Source organism: Tinamus guttatus, unplaced genomic scaffold, assembly GCF_059628265.1.
Source record: "Tinamus guttatus ecotype Peru unplaced genomic scaffold, ASM5962826v1 Tinamus_guttatus_pri_ptg000052l, whole genome shotgun sequence".
NCBI classification, from domain to species: Eukaryota; Metazoa; Chordata; class Aves; order Tinamiformes; family Tinamidae; genus Tinamus; species Tinamus guttatus.
This window is the reverse complement of record NW_028288586.1, coordinates 9,255,322-9,275,621: the sequence shown is the minus strand read 5'-3', so window position 1 is coordinate 9,275,621 and position 20,300 is coordinate 9,255,322. Positions and strand designations below refer to the sequence as shown.

The following is a 20,300-nucleotide window of genomic DNA, read 5'->3' as shown; positions in this document are numbered from 1 at the left end:
CCACTGAAATTACAGATACTGAAATGCTAAGCTCAGTGGATACTGTATAGGTAGATGCTGTCTGAAATATTACTGTGCTGCTTCCTAGAAATTGTGGTAATCATTTAAACTGAAGGGCAGAGAGGTCCTTGTCTCCGTCTCCACACTTATGTATGTGTTGGATTGCACCAAGTGTCACAAGTGCTGTGTAGGTGACAAACAGAGTATAAGTTTTCCTTTGTTTCATATAAGATTTTTTGTTTTGATGTAAGCAAACATGAAGAGTAAAAATAACAAAATAAACAAACAAAAACCCTAAAAGCTTTTCTTTATTTTTAAATGGGAGATAGGATGAGTTAAATGGCTGACTGGGAGGCTCACAAAGTAAATGTTCTTGTGAGTTCTTGTTCTGCAGCTTGTCCATTTTACAGGCTGTTCTGCAAAACGGCACAGTTATTTCCTTCTGCCTTTCTTCCTATCACTAGTGTCTTTTGTGAAATCTTAATCTACAATTGAGAGAAAAATAAAAACTCCTTGTCACCATTTTCCCGTAAATGTACTCACATCTCTAGCCACTACATTAGGACTTGTCACAAAGTCCATTATTTACCTTGTGTTACTCCACGTAGAAACTTGGTGCCTGATTTAGGTTTCACTTGGTATATAATCTGCTGCTACCTTTATCCAGTTCTTTAGCTCATAGTTTGGAGCTTTCTGGGGCATGTGGCATATTTATTTTGGAGTTCAGAACAAATTCCAAAGTACCTAGCAAGGCAAGCTCAGCTGCAGTGCAGTGAAAATCCTCACTAGAACATGTTGGAAATAATTATATGTAACCAAGACATGCTAAAGCTATGCTACACTTCTAAAAATGAAGTTCTCAATACAGCAATATTTTTACAAGGTTTTCCTTATCCTTCATGTGTAAATGTCAGGTTTCATTCTGCTGATGAACTTTGTAGTTTCTGCTACCTCAATCTTCGGTAAAAAGACACAAACTTGCTTCCAACACTTTCCTTAAAAAGACACAGATGTTCTTATCATTTTCTTCAGAGCCAACTAATGTCCATCTGACCAACAGGATACAATTAGTATCTTTTGGTGGGTTTATAACCCTGGCTTATGGAGCAGCTCAACAGAACTGCTTTAAATCAGCGTTAATTCAACTATCCAGTCTCTGCAAGCCAAACACAGTTTATACTTCTTGTGCGGAGGAGTGTCCTGCCTAAACATCATCAGCATTTGTTTATTCTGAGTGATATGACTAGAGAAAATGAGGTGGATAGACTGTAAGTACATTTGAGTTAGCAGCAAAATCTCTGTTTTTGTTGTTTTGGTTTTTGTTTGTTTGTTTGTTTGTTAAAGAAAAATGCCCAGAAAATAGACAGTTGGTTTGTGGGACAGAATGGTCAAGCACTTGGCATTTTGCTTGGCATTTTCTTTGTAGGAAAGAGTCAGACGTATCATTTGGGTCCTTTTTCTAATGCAAGGAACCTTAAATTATGGGTCCAAAGTGGAGCATATTAGGCACCTGGCAAAATGCATCTGGCATTGCCTTATAAAACTGAACTTGGTAAAGAGGGCACTTTGCACTCAGGAAAATGGTCCTGAGAATATTACAGGATTTTAAAGCACTTTTATAGTGCACATTTGCCTGGCTGCTGAAAGTAACACTTCTAAACTGTTCTTGCATTGAAGCAAACCAGTGGCAGTTGCAACTCCTTTTTTTTTTTTTTTTTTTTTTCCTTCATCTTCAGAGAAGATAAGATTTGAGTAGAAACTGGTGGGAAGTGTATATTCCTTCAGATGGTAAAATCAGTCAGAGAATCTAATATGCCTGCAGCTAACTAGTCCTTTGGGAAAAAGCCAGTAACACAGGCCATGCTCCTCTTTTGAGGGTACCAACATTACTGCTTTTGAGTGCCTTATGCCTCAATAGCTCAGAGTAGGGCTGTCCTTGCTCATACTATTGCCCCAGTCCAAGAGTGAAAAAATGAAGCAGTATTCATGTCAGATGTGAAAGTCCGGTTATCAAAATTACAGTATAATATATTGTCTTGTGTGATTGTTTCTTGCATTGACCAGTTGGCTCTTAGTGAAACAAAGTTAGATTTAAATTGCATGGTAGCTCTGCCAGCAAAAAGATTGAGGGCTTAAGCCCTCTTCTCCCGGTGCTGTTTATAGCCTGAGCTGAGTGTTCTCTCCTATTGTGTTTCATGATGATAGTGTATAAAACTTGGGATGAATAGAACATAACAGTTTCAAAAATGCAGATGAATCCCTCATTACTTTGAATCCCCAGGAAAAGTATAAACAGTCTTTTCCTTGCAGTTCGATTAATTGGAAGGGCCTACATCTTCCAAAGGAAGTTTTTCCTAGGGATTCCAAAGATGTTTCCTCTGAAAGGTCCACACATTTGTAAAAGCGAAAGGGGGGAGAGGAAATTAAGGCTATCCGTATCAATAGAAATTGAGTTTTACTAAAACTATTCACAATTCTTATCTGTCTATCAGAGATAGAACTGTATGGCTCACCTTATGCTGGATGTGAAAGGCCAGAAAACAGAACCTGCCAAAAGCAATGGGAAATTTTATCTATGATGATAAATATACCTTTTTTTAAATTAAAAAAAAATAGGAAAAAAGGAACTTTCATGGGAATTCTGTGTGTTACAAGAATTGCATAAATGTATTAAGCAATAATGTGAGGCTCATCTAGGGTAGACAGCCTGTGTAAGGTTAAACTATGCATTAAGTCCACATTAGATTTCAGTGGTATTGACATGGTATATGTGCACAAGTTATAAAAAGTCTGGGTTTTGATTTTATGACTACTAAAGAATGGGGAAGTGTTTATTCACCCAATTAGAGGAAAGTATATAATCACTTTTTCTCCAATTGCAGTTTTCTTAACTAAAGAACAGAAAAGTAGAGCATCGTGTGACATAAACAATGTAGAGAATAAATGAACTGGTTCTAGATTAACTATATGATAAATTAGCATATATGTTCCAAGTTAAGAACAAGTTCATGTTTGTTTTAAAGAGATTTCGCATTCTAAATTCTATATTTTATCTGAATTTAGGAAGTTTTTTTTTCTTGAAGCAGCACATTGATAGAATTTAAATATGTGCCATGTAGAGGTGAATGAAGTTTAATGTATGGAGAGACAAAAGGCATAGGCATATATTCGTTAAGGATTTTTTTTTTTTGGTGCCAAATCCAGATCTAAATCTTCTCTGCATCCACTGGTATTCATCTTCAAGAAGATCATTTAGTGGAATATATAAACTCAGTAAACTGCATAAAGTGTGGAGGGAAAAAAAAAAAAAAAAGATTTTAGCCCCATGTGCAACCCTGCTATTTCTAGAAGGAAGCCCAGATGATTTTGTTTAAGCATATCTTAAGAAATTAGGACAATACAGGAAAACTAGAAGTTAAATGCAGCTCTTCCTAGAAACCAGCAGCTACATCAGACTTCTTATGGACTAAAACATTTTAATTGCTCTCTCTTTCCTTTACTGCTGTCTTTCAAAAGCATTTGGCTTCCACTTAAACAGTGCTGGATACTTCTTATAGAACCTCATTCTTCATCTGAATGTTCAGGTAGAAATTGTGAAATTGGATTGGGTGTTCTTGGCATTTTGTCTTTTAAAGTGAATATATTTCTGTTCGTTTTTCTTATATTGAATTGGCTGTTCAGCAAGAGAGGCAGAACAGAAGGCTGTCCGTCATCTCTGGAAATTTCTTTTTTTCTTTTGGATCGGAAAGCTCAGATGATCTGACCATAGCTGATGAGCAGCACGGAGAAGGATGAGACCAGGATTTACTGTTTTGTGTCAGCCCTCTGCTACACTGAACTAGGCTGATGGGCATTTGGTGTTTTACAATATAATTTTGTTGGCCAGCTTCTATGTTGTTGCTAGGTTTACAAATATTCCAGGATGGTGGATGAGACAAAATTCACAAGTCATAAGGTATGCCATCATAAAGGTATACCAAAAAGTATATTAAAATCCTTCAAGTCATTTCAGAGAGCTGCTTTAAACAGACTCTTAATTTTCATCTAAAAAAAAAAAAAAGAAAATTAGCTGACTGTGAGAGATCACACTGCATATTTTTAAAAGTATGAGTAGCATCTAGCAACTAGTTGTGAGATGTCATTATATTCCATGGTGGATATACTGTTTCTTAACCTACAGTGCTATATATAATCCTGCTTGCAAGTTAAAGAGCTCAGAAACTGAAACCTTGTTAATTGACTGTTGCCACCTTCTGTTGTGCCTTCGTTCTTGATGGCTTCAAAATCCATGAACCCAGATGCTTGTGAAAGAGAGAAGTCAAGGGTTGCAGAAATATTGGCCAATATGTTGTCTGCAAATTTTACGTTCCCAAACAGTGAGGCAGTGAAATACTTGCCAGGATTCATTTGTGACTTCGAAAGCCTGGACCTTGCTAAAAACTTCCAAGGAGGGCTTTTCTCTTTCTCTAGAACTTTTTGCAGATGTGGAAAACTTAAGAGAAGTGAAATTGTTGCCCCCTGTTGCCCCCTGAGCACATTGGTCATTAAACTTTCAGGAAATAAACCAAACACTATATGGGATGCTTAAACACCACCCCAGCTCCCTCACCCCCAAATCAGGCCTGATGTTATGCTGCCTGTGAATATCTGCATATTTTGTAGGTGTCATCTCTCTGTGCCATGGGAGGTAAATTATCTTTCTTCTACTTTTATCAATCTGTGTTTTTTCAAATTGCCTAATGCATAGCACAGTTGAACTAATTCAAAGTAATCCTTCCCTACCTGTGCTTAGCTTAATGTTTACTGTGTTTGTTTCAGATGTATTTCTGTGTTCAAATGTTCTTTTTTTTTTTAACTAAATCATGGAGTCAACAAAATATATTAACTTTCTCTCTGACTACTTATTCAAATATAATAAATACTATATTTTTCTGTAGTCACAGTACTATTTCAAAGCAATCAACTCTTCATGGTTTCTAGTGTTTTACTATTTCCAGGATTGTTAATTGAGGAAAAATCTGCCCTTTTACTGACATCTCTCAGGAGAGAGCCCATCAGGGTAGCTGCTTTCCAGTCTTGTTCTCCATGAGGGTTGAGGCAAACTCTGAACTGCCCAGGGAAAGCTACTGCCCCGAAGAATGCAAGGTTTCAAAGTAGTGATTTGACGAGGTAGCTGCATGGCTGTATCTATGAAGCAAGTGGCTGTTTTTGTGTGGGTGTAGCTTGGAGTAGATTATCAGAGTTCATAGTAAATATGTGGCTATCTATAAATCAAGGCCAGGTATCTTCTTAAAAACATGTAGTAGCTCTGTTGCTAGTTTTTGTCTCAGTTCTGGGAGTGTTAAAAATGCTTGACCTGTGCTTTTTCAGGTGGATCCGTATCGTTTAATTCAAGAAAACATGAAAACGTGATTTTTTTTTTTTAATGTTAACACGCGCATTTGCTGTTGCTGGCCTGCAGAAATCCAGGGCAGATGTGTTCACAACCAGAGCTCCATAGCACCCCAGCTGCTAAACTAGAGGCAGTGCTGCCAGATTGTGTATCAGGCTAAATGGGCGAAATTCATGCTAGAAAATCCTCTCCAAAACTGGTAGAATTTTAGGACTGCTGGATCTGTGCTAGCAGCACTTGGTGCCTGTTTATGCAGGAAGCACCTGTGGAGTGGGAATGTAGAATAAACCACCCTAAAGCTGTTTGAGTGAGACAAGTAAGGGATATGTGCTTAGCAAGAACTATATGTGCAGTTTTTATATAAAAGAAAACCTCACATTTAGCATGATTTGCTAATATTTTTGGGACGTGTCATGCAGTTGTAGTGAAACGCTAATGAAATAATATGGTCAGCTGGAATTCCCGACAAGGCAGAAGGCCTGCATTATGGTTATGCCCCACTTAACCCATATTTTGATAGCTTGCTTGGGATTTATTTTGACACGAGCTTTGGGTGAAGTGAAATGTGTTTCTAAATCCTCACCATCCTTTACTGTATTATAAAGTGATTTCTCCATCTGCTCTTTTCAGAAAAAGTTCAGCAGTTTCTGTGCCTGGACGGTAAAGCTCATGGGGAAAAGCTTTTTCTTTTAGGGAAGCTGATAAAAAAGGAAGGTTTTAATTAAGTGTAAGGAGAGCTATTGAGTAGAACAAGCAACTAATGTATGTGCTTTCATTTTTATAACTGGGATTTTTTTCTCCTGCAAGTATACGCAGACATTTGTTTTCTGAGCAAATAGATGAAGAGAAGGACTTTGATATGATCACAGCTAGGAGGATCAAGTCCTGATCGCAGTTGTGTTTTCAAAAGACTAAGAGAAGTCATCCCCTCATGCAGCATCCTACCAATCCTACCAGTGTAAAAGCAATTATATTTGCCTGTACTTATTATTCTATAATTGCAATTTTGTTGTAATTGGTTAATTAATTCTGTTCATAATCTCATGATCAAGCATTCCTACATTTCTTAGAAAGTTTTTGACATGAGCACTCAGTGTGATTTTGTGTCTTTTTTTCCCGTGTCACATTAACAATATCCTGTTTGCAATATCCTGTTTGATATGTCCCTTTGATACTTTAGCCTCCAATATGAATGAAATTCGTGAATGAGAACTGAGTGAATAGGGGAAGAGAAATCAGAATAATAATCAGTTCCTTTATGGGAATATATTTCATTTCAATAAAGACATGGGAAGCTGAGCTTGATACTTTTGATTCCTCTGTTGCAGGTTGCCTTTTCCCGCAGGCGACAGGGTGACTTTTAATGGCAAAGAGTGCATCTGCCAGAAGTGTTCCCTTTCCCCTCCTGGTAGCAGTGGCACTTTCCCAGTACAGAATTTGCGAAGTAAGTAAGATTTTTTTTTTTTTTTTTTGCTCTTTTCTGTTGTGACTTTTTAACTAGCATGGTTTGAAATGAGAGGCTTTACCACTCTGCTGTTTAAATGCAGCAAGAAATCAAGAAGACTGCATCAACACAGTCAAGAAGTCAAGACAACAGTCATATGAAAAAATATATGGCAGTAAGTCTGATATTAAAAAGACACAAAATGGAGCCATTGCAGAGTTAAGCATAAACAGGAACACACAGAACATTTGATTAAAACTAGATTAAAGCAAAATGTCTTTAGAAAAGAAGTGATGCAGATGCTAATATTTTTGTGGATTTAGTCCAGCTCCAGCTGAAATAAAATCATGAGATTTTTGTCCTTTGTATGTGTTCCAGGATTGATCCAAAGATGTCAGTGACATAGTTACGTATCCATATACTGTATGGGGGGTTGGTATATGCAAAGTGACCCAAGGGACTTTTGCATTGACCTCAGTAGTAAGTATGTGCTATCAGGAGATACAAACCTAACAGAGCTGGAGAATAGTCCATTCATATCATACTTTTTGCAGTGAAACAGTTGTCTGAGATTTGCATTTTTCCTCTGGACTCTCTTTATTTGGTAGTAGGTTGATTTGTTTTTGAGAAGCTGCCACACTACAACATTCAACCACTGCCTTTTCCAAAGAGCAGTTAAACAGCTAAAAAAAACTTAATTAAACAGCAAAGACAGAAATAAGACCTTTTATTTTTGATGACTGTCACATCACATCAACCTGTATTCAGTGTGACTGAATAAATTGCATTATCTTTGTATATAAAGAATAAAGCCCCCTCCAGTGAGAAATCTCTCCCTCCCTCTGCAAGTCTTCACCATCTCCTTTCTTCAATTTGTCAGCAAAGGCTGCTGTGTGAGAGACACTGTGCTGGTTTTCCTCCTGCTAATGCTGCTCTGAGTATTGATGGCCCTCTCTTTTAGGTGCTTTCTCTTGCCAAATATTTCTCTGGTAGATCATCTTCAGCCAGAAGCTATGAGTCTGTTCCATCTTGGCTGGCTGCATTTCCAGATCAGTTCTTTAACAACTTGTCATCTGTATGTATCATCTTTTCTCATGGGAAAATCAATCCCGACTTTAATGGAAATTATTTGCTTGCTTGGGTACTGACAGAAGTTCATTCAATTATCTGGTTATCTGTGATACAGAATCCTTTAAAGGTACTTTGTTTTGCCCAGTTTAAATCCTTTGCCCCTGAGGATGCAGTTGCTAAAATGGCAGCTCTTTAGCTAGTCCCATCCACGGAGAGGTCCAAATTGTTTTAGCATCCAGCAAAATGCTAGAACTGAGTTGTTATAATCATACAGGGCTTGGCTGGCACAGCACTGTAACATGGCCCCACATACACACCAATGTCATGAGGGAAAAGATAGTTAATTGTCTCTTCTTGGAAATCCGTGTTTATTTTTCAGACAAATGATGTGTAATAATTTTATCTATGAACTGAGTAACAAAACTTTACTGCTCATGTCAGCAAGATTTGTACTTTGGGCCAACAATCCAGTGCATGTCAAGGTATTTGTACCAGTAGTAGCTTTTTCTGTCATGTTTTAATGCAAAAAAAAGGGAGCAAGAAAACACCTACACAATTGTCTTTCACTACCAAAATTTCCTTATTGGATTTTTTTGTTTAAAATGTATTTTTGTCACTGTTGCCTAAGAGCAAACTTCTGGGAATATGTGTGTATCCCACATATTATTGAATCAAAATATCTGTAAGTTTTCTTTTCTTCTGTAAAGTTACTGCCTGTGAGAAGAGGTGGCCCAACCCTTGTGCTCAAATTCCAAATCAGATATTTTGCTTTTAATTCAAGTAAAGCTTTCATGAATGCTGACTAAAATATCTTCTTTTTTTCTGAAGTCTGGCTAGTAGTGAGGACAGAACACAAGATCTAGTAACTGCTTGTTCTTCTGGGCTAGCTATTCTTCATGTTTACTGCAGATTGCCTACAGCTTTATTTCCAGTTGATTTTGTTTTCTGCACTTAGGCAAAGTATAATTCTGGTTTTATAATTCTAGTTTTGTTGCATATTAGAGTATTTCACCCTACATGGACAAATCTTCCCTTGAAGGAAGGGATCTTTGTGGCAAAACTTGAGCCTTGAAAAGAGAAGATTAGCCTTTCCCTGAATAAAATCTTAAACACATGCAAGTATTTAGACTCCCGATGAGGCCTGCTTTAAATCTCATTAGAAATGGAAGCAATCTTTCTTCAGGCTACAGTGGCACTTGGATCAGGATCTTTGGTCAAAACTTTGATAATTTTTGCCACTGAGTAGCCTGGGCTTCTAAAGGAAGTTGATCTGGTTCTCACATCTGCCTGATCAGCTCTGCTTCACCAAAGATGTTATAGTGGCAGGGGTAGATCAGTAAATACTACAACTTCTCCAACAGCAAACTGAGCTTCCTGTGAAGTAAGTTGTGCCATTATGTTGTCAGGACCCCATGTAAATATCTTCCTCGTCCAAGCTGACCATTTCCATTCTTCGTCCTCCACATCCCCACTTTCAGTGTAGCCCGGTGTGATCCATCCGCAGTGTGGAGAACAGTATCATGAAAGGGAAAAGCTATAGTATAGTCACAAATAGCTGCAAGTGCACATGTCCTTGCAGATATCTGTGCATGTATCTGGAGCAGGGCATATCAAATTTTGACCAATGAGAATATATAGAAAGTTAGCCAGATATAGTAAAAAATTTGGAAAATGTTCAGGAAAAAGAAACAGAGCAGCAATACATAATAACAGCTATTTTCCAGACACTTGCTAAATCCTTAGGCAAACACAGTTTTTTCAGTAGTGGTAGGACTAAACAAGCAGAGTCAGAAACATCTTGGTTGAGCCGCAAATATGAAAGACCAAAATGGCCATCTGTAATTATGCTACATACTATGTGAGGCAGTAAATGGTGTTTGTGTCTCATTGTTTTAACTGTCTTCTTGGAAAAGACCTTGATGTTTTAAATTAATGATTCTTTTTGTAAAAGTAAAGTAGTGAACAAAAGCATTAGTCTTCAAGCAAGCTGAGTCAAGAAGCAAATAATATGTTGACCCGCTGTTGTGTTTTGCTCTGGGCCCATAATTTCAAGATACACATGATGCAGTGTTATTCATCAGCCTATTCATCTCTGAATTCAGCTCAAGAATGCTTTCAAGAGATCTCTTGGGGCTCGCTGAGCTCCCAACATTGCTGCCCTCTCTGACCAGTGCTTCTATTTTCATCTTTTCCATGTGGTTATGAGCTCCTTTCTCTATTAACATTTGGAGGAAAGAAGGAATGTCAAGTATTTGCCTTTTGCCAAAGCCCTTGATTTTTTTATTATTGTATAAATACCCACCTGTTTTTTTAACTCATAAAATGCTAGCATTGAAAACGTTTTGTGATGGTAATGATGTTGAAAGAGTATTTGTGGAAGAATATCAGTATTTAGCATCAAATTGATATATTCTGTAGTTATTGGTTGAAATTAAGTGAGTCACTAAAGGATGCTACATCCAAACAGGAAGACAAAGACACCACATCAATTCCACTGTTGTCATAGCAACCACAATATTTGTTTTTAATTATCTGGAACTTTACGGAGAAAACAGCACTAGGACGAAGAAAAAAAGAAAAAAAAAGTAACACACAAAATGCTGCATCTCTGCTCACCGAATCTTAAAGAAGATGAAAGGTGAATGACATCTGAATGCGCCGTGTTGTACTGAACTTGTAGAGTAAAATTTCCACCAGTGGGATTAAATTAGATTACCTACCAGATGAACCTCTGGTGAACAGATCAGAAGGAAATTTCTGGTTGCAATTAAAGAATAGATACTAAAGGATTGTCTTTTGGGAGAAAATCCAGGCATGCACCCAAATTCCCTCTTCTATTAGCAAATCTCAACCTTTTTGATCTGTGCTGCACATGTCGTTGGCTGGGCACAATTCCACCTATTGGTGTTCTACAGAATGATATTAAAGAGACATATTCGTACTCCCTCAATCCATTCCAAATCCCCCAAGGGAAAATAAGAACTATCCTTTATTGTGTTGTGCTCAGGCAATTAAACCGTTACAGCTGCACCTCCATGGTGTCTTGCTAGGGTCATGTAATCAGTTAAGTAGAATCTTAATTCAGAAAGCTTTGAAGAAAAATGGCTAAAGCATTTAATGAAATGCTAGGTTTGGAGTCTTTTTTAATAACTACATATATCTTTTTATGCTTTTGTGTATCTTTCCCTTCCATGGAAGACATGTTTCTTTTCTTCTCCAGCATCTCTAAATGACTTGCGAAGGATCTTCCAGATTTTGCCATTTGTCTTGCTGGTATGCATGAAGAATTCCTCAAAAATACATGATTTCATATAAGATCAGATAGAAGGTTAGAAAGATTATTGAGATAGTGGATGCTAGAATCACTGATATTTGTCACTTTTTTCCGCATATGCTGAATATTTTAGCATTTTGTAAGAAATTACACGTAGACAGAGACCTGCAGAGAACAGTGTGAATGAGAGATGGGCGCTATAAAGGATTAGTGAATTTGTTTAGCATAGAGAGAACAAGGTTCAAATCCCATGTCTAAACTGTGTAAGGAAAAGATTTCTAAGCAAGAGTGTATCTTCCCTAGAAAGGGTACTAGGTCACGGGTTATTGGCCTGGCACTGGAGGGTAACTTTAGCTTTTGGCTTTTACCTGTGTAATCAAAAAAAAAAAAAAAAAATCTTACCCGGAATTATTTTCTTTTCTGGGGAATATAGAGCTACTTCATATATATCCTGTTTAATTAATATAGTTTGGCATGTGTTATGCTTTACGTCTTATTTTCCTTATAAAATTTTAAAGATTTATACCTGTTTTAATATTAATTTTTTTATAAATAATAAATATATGATCAACCATCATCCATAAAACCAATATTGAGGAATTTGTAATGAACTTCAATCACATCGGAATTTCAACTTATTTTTCTTTACACAGTTGCAAGAATTTTGAAATATGAGTTACGCTGTTAGTCCCAGGAGCAAAGTCTAATAAGAAGAATCAATTATGTATTTTCATCTCAAGACTTTTAGGCCATTTTTGTTAACTTTATTAGGCTATTTATGATATGTGAGCATCCGATTAGCAAGACTTCATCTCTCTAAAAGACAGTGTAAGTGAGTTAAAGTAAACCTAAATCACTAGGAAACCTGAGTTGTTATTTTTGTCTTTGAATGAGTCACGTATTTTAGCAACATGAGGTCTGCACTGCATGTCGTCCACCGGTGAGTAGTTTTTGGTGAGCTCTGGAGCCTGGCCGAGCTGTTACTATGACACCAAGGGATTCCTGCGCTGCAACGACACAACCTGTAGTTTTGCCTGATTATTTCCAATATGTGATTTGCGCCTACTGGATTTTTCCCTTGCAGATTGTGGAGGCTGTGGTTCAGAAATAAAAAACGGGCAGTCGCTGGTCGCTTTGGACAAACACTGGCATTTGGGCTGTTTTAAGTGTAATACGTGCGGCAAGCTACTGAACGCAGAGTACATCAGCAAGTAAGTAGAAGTCAGGGCATCTTAATTCATTTTCAGTCTTATTTTGATACAAAGGGCTTAGTTTGGTGTTGCAGATCCTTTAGATCTGGCCAGGGCAACAGGGATTCGTTTTTCCTGTAGAGGAGTTTGGTCTATGATGGAATTGGCCTAAAACAAAAAATAGCTCAGTCCCAAGTGCTCTTATGTTCATACCCAATGGACTTTCAGATCTATTGGCCCACTGATACTCAACAAGTCTTTGGGTTTACGATAATACAAGTAGAACATCTAATTTCACAGCTGGCACTGGAAGCTGAGAAAACCTCTAACGCATAATGTTATTAAATAAAGCTTTACATTATCCCAAATTCCGTGCTACTGTGCTGTGTTTCAGTACAGCGCTTGGTTGTTTTTTTTAGCAACAAAAAAAACACCTTAAGTTGTAAAGATTTATTTATTGCAAAGTCCTATCTGAAAAAATAGTTGAAAGCCAAACAAAACAATTCAATGGAAGAAACATCCCTACTTCAATTATTTCAATTAATTATTACGGTAACTTATGGTCTCTAAGCAATCCGACTTTCATGCTATAAAATTAATTTTTATGTTTCCCTAGAGAAATGTCCACACAAATTATACCTGTGCTAATAAATCTGTCTGATGGTGGGCTCTTTTAGCACTAATGCACTAACCATACTTAATTGATACTTAATTTGTACTTTCAAGTGGGAAGAAGAGATGTCTCCATTTTTCTCAGCAGTATTTTTTTTTCATTCATCAGTTTAATGAGCTAAATACATGATTTTGGTAGATTTTTTTTAAAACATCTCTCATCCTCTTCTAAGGAAAACATACTTTTTAGAAACTAAGTTAATATCTTAGTTATGCCTCTGGAGTAGCCATTATTAGCCATATTAGCCATATGCTGGATGACAGCACTGATATGTATATATATGTACAGATATATATGTATGTATGTATTTGCCTTGCCCAATAATAGGAAGTAAATTAACAGATCCATTAATTTTAGAGTAATAGTGCAGGTATTTTGCTTCTAATTGTTTGGAATAAAAGCTAAGATTCCCACTTTTAGTCTTTGAATTTTTAGCTTAAAAGTCACTTGTGGTAGTTAACCCACAACTGGGATGCTATCTAGTGTTGCCCCTGGGAGGGAAGAGAGTGCTGAATTTGGTGACAAAACTGTAAAGCTGAATTGTGGTGGACTTGGAAGAGGGTATCAGATATGGGCAGTCAGGTATTACCTATTTATTGACTGTTCAATTTCTTTAAAAATTAGTAGCTGCTGGATTTAGCAGAGGATAAATCCATAAACAATGTCCATTAAAATGTTAACAAACTTCATCTGTGTCATCTGCCAGACCACCTGTAATTCCATTTAACCTAATCTCCATATTGTCTGTTATTTATTCCCTAGAGATGGCATTCCATATTGTGAAACGGACTATCATGCGAAGTTTGGTATCAGATGTGACAATTGTGAAAAGTATATCACAGGAAGAGTGCTTGAGGTAAGGAGACTCTCACTTGAACAACTCTCAAAGTACACAGAGAGGCCTACTCATTTATGTGTGTTCATACGCTCAAAAATGAGTGCTATTGCAGCACTGTAATGTTAGTTCTATGATATACAATTAACTTTTCATATAACTCTTTTCTATTTCTTTTCTTAATGGTTTGATGAGGCATATATTCCGTAAATCAATATTTGTGGTACTGGAGAACATTCAAGTAGAAGCAATAGTAAGCAAACAGGTTATCAGGCACATTTTAATACTTAAAGTGTTGTAAATTCTGCTTTGTGATTCCATTTTACATTCTCCAGAGTTAGTATGAAACTGCTGCAAAACTGCTGAATCAAACTGCATCTTTGCACTCAGAAATGTGCTTCTATGTGAGTCTGTGCCCTGATAAAAATGTAGCAGTCTTACTTGATACTGGTGCAAGTATCTGCTGGATACTTTGGGAGTAACTTCAGTTGAAGTCAGTGACGTTAAACAGTGGAAAAAGTACTGATGCAAGAGGGATAAGACATTAGCAATTAAAAGAAGAGCAGGGCAGATAAGTAGGAGGAAAAGGACTTTTGCAGTTTGTAAAAGCACAGTGCCATCAGAAAATGACAGTAGCAGATAGGCAAGAAATGATGGAGTTAGTATGAAGCAGGCAGTGACCATGTTGACCTTCAGTGCCTGGAGGTTTGTTACTATAGTCTGGAAACTTTATGGTCTAGAACTTTCTTTTCATAAAGTCATACAGAAAGTGGTTGGCTTGTGTGCAAGATAACTAATGTTGTGTAAATGTGGATTAATGTCCTGTATCCTGTAAGGTAACAAATGAAATGGCCACTGAGCTCCATAGTTACTAGTGGAGAACGATCAGATGAGCAGAAAGCACACGCAGCTCTTTTCATTAGGAGGATAGACTAAAATTCATGACTTAAGCAACCAGATTTGAAAGGATGCAATGCCTGTGTCTGTGTCTAACACTGGTAAGTCATTTGTTGTTTGCTTGCAATGGACAGACTTGCTCTGAAGACTTGGAATTAGGGCTGATGTCTTTGGTTCCTCCAATATCCTCCTCGGCATTTGTGTGTCACAAGTCAGCTGGCTGGTGTGTTTATATATTGTCTGGTCACAAAGACAGAAAAAAGAAAACGTAGCCATCGCTGCTCTACAGTGATTTTCTTGGAATTCTCAGTAATCCTGAAACACTTTTCAATATCTTTATGATACTGAATATAATCTGGAGATCCACAGAAATTATGGGGCATATAGGGCAATAGCTCGTAAAGCCTGTGATACTTATTAAAAGTGGAGCAGTTTCCCAAGGGAGCTGCTGCAAGCCATTGCTTAGTTCATATTAAAACTCGATTGGACAAGGCACTGGAAAATCTTTGTTAGGGAACAATCCTGCAATGACAAAGGGAGGGGCTCGATGACCTAATAGGATTTTTTCCATCTCTGATTTCTGTGATAGCGTCAGCAGGACAGCTGTTTCCACAATTATTCTGTGCCCGGATTTTTAATATTGCCTCCTTTTCCAACACTTGTTCATTTTGCATGTTTATTCATCAGGGGAGGAAGGGAGGGTCAAGTAGTGTCAATTACTGATAACTTATAAAAATATGGCTGCTTTTGTAGATTGCCAGCCAAATACAGTGATGATTTAGTTACTTAAACCCTTCCTTCAGCCCATTTGCTGAGGAGCAGATCCATTCCATGCAGTAAGTGGGCTTAAACACAACATAATTCTGTTTATTCCCTTCTTGTTCATTTTTTTCATCCTCAGTTCACTCTTCCCCAGGAACTTGCACTGAAAAAGCCACAAAAAGGGCTAAGCAGGGATATGCTTTATAGTCTGAGTTTGTAAACAAAGCGCAGGGCAACTGGAAAAAATGTTTGGGGTGGGGGGAGGGAAAGGGATAGCTTTATTTTGTTGCTTATAGTGTAACTGTTCCAAATTCAGGAATTGCTAACATAAAACAATGCAGAAAATAGGCACATTTTCATATACTAAGCTGTTTGATTTTTATAACCAGCCATTTCCCTTTTGTCATGCTGTAGTCTGTTTCTCTGCATCAGGCACTAAAAATATATTTTTCTCTCTTTTTCTATATCATAAACAGCTATTTATTAATTAAAATATCAAGCTGTGCTAATAAGTATGTCATAAAGACAGGCAAAATGAGTATAACTGCCTTTAAAAAACAATACTATGTTTTGCATGATAAGTCAGGGCCTGGTACAAACCACTTGGAAGACAATTTCCACTTGTTTGGGGATTTTTAGTCAATTCCATGGAGGGGGAGATGCAGGTTCCCTGCCGGTTTGTCCTTCACACATGAGGAGGCCAGGGCTCCTCTTGGCCCCTATGGGGCCATGCCTGGATTCCCTCTTCGCAGCAGTGGTGGGCAGGGGTGGGGTATGCTTAAAAAAAACACAAATCTATTTGGTTTGATTTGTAAATCATCATTTGAAAGAAGGTCCAGATGTCAAAACTGCTGCTAGTGAGAAACTTCATCTCAGAGTCAAAGCCTCCGTATTTGTATGTGATGAGCACATAGTTGCTAACTCTTCTGATTAAAGTGATTGATTTCAGCTTTTTGGATCTTCTCCCTTTCTTCTGATGAACTCCATGGAGAATGCATGGGCAATAGTCTTTAGTTGCTCTTAGTTGTGCGTTGCAGAGGCAAGGTGGCTGCTTGGATGGGGGACAGAAACAGTGCTTGCTTGGTGGAGCTGCCTGGTCCTGCCCTCCCCAACTCACTGTAGCCATCACTGATAAACAAACCCATTTTCTTCCACTGCTCATTGGTGTTTTGAATTTCCTGTGAATAAAAGGTGACAGTGTAACGTCTTGGAGGATATGTTTTGGAAAAGGTCTCTTAGGGCTCATTTACATGCAACCCAGTTGCACCTCTAAGCACTGTAGCATATTCTTAGCTTTAGACTTCTGTCTTTAACTATCCAGTGATTTATAGCTGCGTGGTTATGGCTTAAATGTGCCCTGTAGGAACTGGTGAAATTGGCCCTGTGGTTTGCTTAAATGCACAGCTGGACTCCAGCCACTGTACCTGGCACCCTAAAAGGCGGCCTAGGGCTCAGTGTATGCTGGGGAAGAAAGGGTTAACATTATTCTGTTTTACGTGTATGTGCAAACGTCTAGGAAAGTGTAATTAATATTTATTTGAATCTATTTATCATAGCTGTAATGTTGCTTTAAAATGAGGAACCAAATGCAGGAGGTAATGGACAATTGACTAGAAATGTCAATTCGAGACTGCAGATTAGATGTGCCAATTAAAGGCCAATTATGCCTCAGTGATTTATTAATTAAAAATGAGCCTTTTTGTTTTTTTCTTTTCTTTTTTTTTTTTTTTCACTTGCCCTAAGGTCGAGTTTGCAGCCACAGCGACTCTGTAAATCACTAGCTTTTCCCTTACAAAAGTCTCAGAATAGCACCGAGACGAGACTAATTCCGTGCAGCAGGGTGTGCAGATTTCTGCCTGCAGTGTGGAATAATGGTTCATTCTGCAATGTCTCTTATCCTGCTGTTTCACTAGCCACAAAACCCGGTGATGTGTGAAAGGTACTTCAGCAGCTTATAATATAGGCATTAATACTGAAACACACAGTAAAAGGGGCTCCTTCTGCATGAACGAAGTGTTTCCTGTAGCATGGACAATCTTGAAAAGACTGTCAAAGCAGCAGAAGCATCCAAGCTAATCCTCAGTTAGAAACTGCTCTCTACGCCAGTTTTCTCCCATCGCGAGAGAAGAGAAGGAAAACTCTTGGAAAAGATACATCTAAATAAATCAACTTTAGCTCTTGCAGAAGGAAACCAACTAAGGTAGGAAATATATTAACTAGCACTTTCAGTGAATAGCGTTTATGGAGATATGGCACATTTTGCAGTTTGATAATGTTCTCTGTTTTGGTACCACTTGCATTTGTCTGAGACTGCTGGTTTGCAAAGGCAGGTTAATCATCATTGAATAGTGTCTGAATTTGGCTGGGTAAATGCTAACTGGTGATCAGTTGAATTAAACTGAATATTAAGAATACAGATCACAGTGCCTTTTTTCTTTAATACAGACATAATTAAATGTATTATCAACAAGCATAAAAATAGCAGTGAAAATGCATTTGACCTTAGATTTTAGCCTTTACTTTTCTGTAAATCTGTTCTAATAATTTGGCTTTATTCACCTTACCTTTCTTGCATCCTCAATCTTTCCCTCCATCAACAGCCTCTTCTCCCCAGAAAAAGATAAGGAGCTATACCTATCTATATTAATTACATGAACTATTGAAAACTCACAACTGTTGACATGTCAGGAAAAAATAATACTAAAAGGACTCTTTACATTAATAATACCCTGTAAGTCAGTTTGGGGGATTATTTAGTAAGCCTTGAATAACAAATTTGCTGATAGCTTAAGCCAGTGTGTTTTTACCAAAGTAAGAAATTCTGCAGCCTATTTCTGAATAAAACAGAAAACAGAAAAAGAAAGGAAATAAAAAAGAACTTTAAGACTTGAAATAAAGTGGTTGATATTGAGATGAAATAAAAATCCTGCAAGGCTCTTTCTCATTTTTTTTTCCATTTTAGTGCTTTCCTGGTGATGTTTCTCCTGCATGTATGGAAAAGGTCCATGAAAGTGCATTGCTTTGCACTTGCGTCTGTGTGGGGTTGTGGGTGTTAGAGGGACTTTGAACAGTTAGATACTTGAGCCTGGAGAACAGGAGAGTGATGTCTACTGCTTCTCAATAAGCAAAAATGTAGCATTATTAATTGATTGAGGTGGTTTTACACCAAAACCGTTATCTCAGTAGCCACCCTGTGCCATTTGAACTTGGGTACAAGCTGCTTACGGCGTGCGCCTTAGCCTTTCTCAGCACCGTGTTGCTGTGGTGATGCAGTCCCTTCTCATACGACGTAGTACTTGTTTGCCAGCATTTGGATATACTGAGGAGCTAAAATTTTGCACTTTGGGGATGTTTTCGCTTCCTCCTCGTCATGCTTTGCATAATTGCTTTGGTGTTTGTCTTCTGATCTGTGCCTTGATGGCAGCCCGGCTGCTTCCCCGTGTGCCCTGTAACGCAGCCACGATGCAGCCAGCAGCACAGCAGCCTCCCTCTGGCTCCCTGCAGTAACCATGACAGTGGCCTAACATTTAGCTCTGTCTAGCACTCTTAAATGTACTTGTGGCAATTGCCTTTGCTGATAAAGTATTGCCAGGATATTCCAGCCCATGTAACAACTGCCATCTGTAATTAGCAGGAATACACGCTGCCTTGAAGACAGACGAAAAATTTCCCCTGCCAACATTTTTATATTCCTTTGAAATCCTTTCTCACTCCAGAGAAAGAGTTCTTAAATTGTCCTTTGATCATGAGAAGTGCTGATGAATCTGAAACTAGCAACTTCCTACCTTAGGGAAGTACTGCTGAAGTCAGTTATGCATGTGTGGTAGTAACATTGCAGGTCCTTGTTTGGGGCCTAAGGTTTGGAGTTCCAAAATATCGGCTTTTATTCGGACACCTGATGAGAGGCAGCTTCTGCCCCAGATGTTTTCAGCCTGTATCACTGTGACCCACATGAAAGGAGCAGTGAAACAGCAAAGCGCCCCAAATGAGGCATCAGATTAGCTGTCCTTGTGTCTGTGCTGGCTTCCATTTGATAATATGCATGAAAATATGATAATACTGCCGCTCCAGGACTATACAATTTTGTTTGCTTTTTCATTCTTCCTGCCTAAAATGGGTGGGCTAAATCCACAGCTGCAAAACTGAGGCCAAGTCACCTTTCTCCTTCTTCACTCCCTCTCTCTAATCAAGGGATGGCAAAAGTGAGAGCCAGCTGCAGCTTGTCTTGGCCCATAAGTGGGTTTGAGGGAGTGGGAGAGGAAAGCTGAAAAGAAGTGAGGGAGGATGTTTAGCAAATGGAAAACAGAAGCCTCTTAAGTCTCAGTGGGTGGCAAGATAAATTTGCAAAGCTGAGTAGAAGACAAAAGGAGTAGCATGCTCATTACATAAGAAAGACAACAGAGTGCAAAATTAGTGTTTTTAGACTGTGTACCAGTTTTGTCAGAAAAGGTACAGTTGGCCTTTCCTAGCTGTGGTCTGCCTGCTCCTGTGTATCAGAACTTGTCTGCAGGTGTTGCCGAAAGAAATTGGAGTTTTAACAGTCCTGATTTTTTTGAATCTTTTTCTTAATTTTTCCCTTAATTATTCCCTTTATGATTTTTTATTGTTTTTGTATTTCTCTCCCAAGCATTAGAATATTCTCCTTTTGAGAGTCCAGTACATAGTAAGTTACTGCTATTCCAAGATAGATGTCCCTGCTGGTACATTCGATTCTGCACTTTATACCTGGAAGAATAAAGAGTGTGTGGGAGGCAGTAAAAAT

The 20,300-nt window shown here is 38.1% G+C and overlaps 1 protein-coding gene across 9 annotated transcripts in view; it reads left to right on the top strand.

Annotated features, from left to right (window-relative positions):
- The window catches only part of ABLIM2 (actin binding LIM protein family member 2), a 125,136-nt gene that overhangs the window by 47,895 nt on the left and 56,941 nt on the right, over window positions 1-20,300 (top strand). For 8 of the 9 annotated variants that reach the window (XM_088540012.1, XM_088540014.1, XM_088540011.1 and 5 more), the window contains exons 4-6: window positions 6,721-6,836; window positions 12,266-12,392; window positions 13,807-13,900. In XM_088540012.1, the coding sequence (XP_088396138.1) occupies window positions 6,721-6,836; window positions 12,266-12,392; window positions 13,807-13,900 (337 nt within the window). Of the gene's footprint in view, window positions 1-6,720; window positions 6,837-12,265; window positions 12,393-13,806; window positions 13,901-17,412; window positions 17,739-20,300 lie in introns of those variants that run through there. The other variant, XM_010214227.2, reaches the window with a different exon arrangement.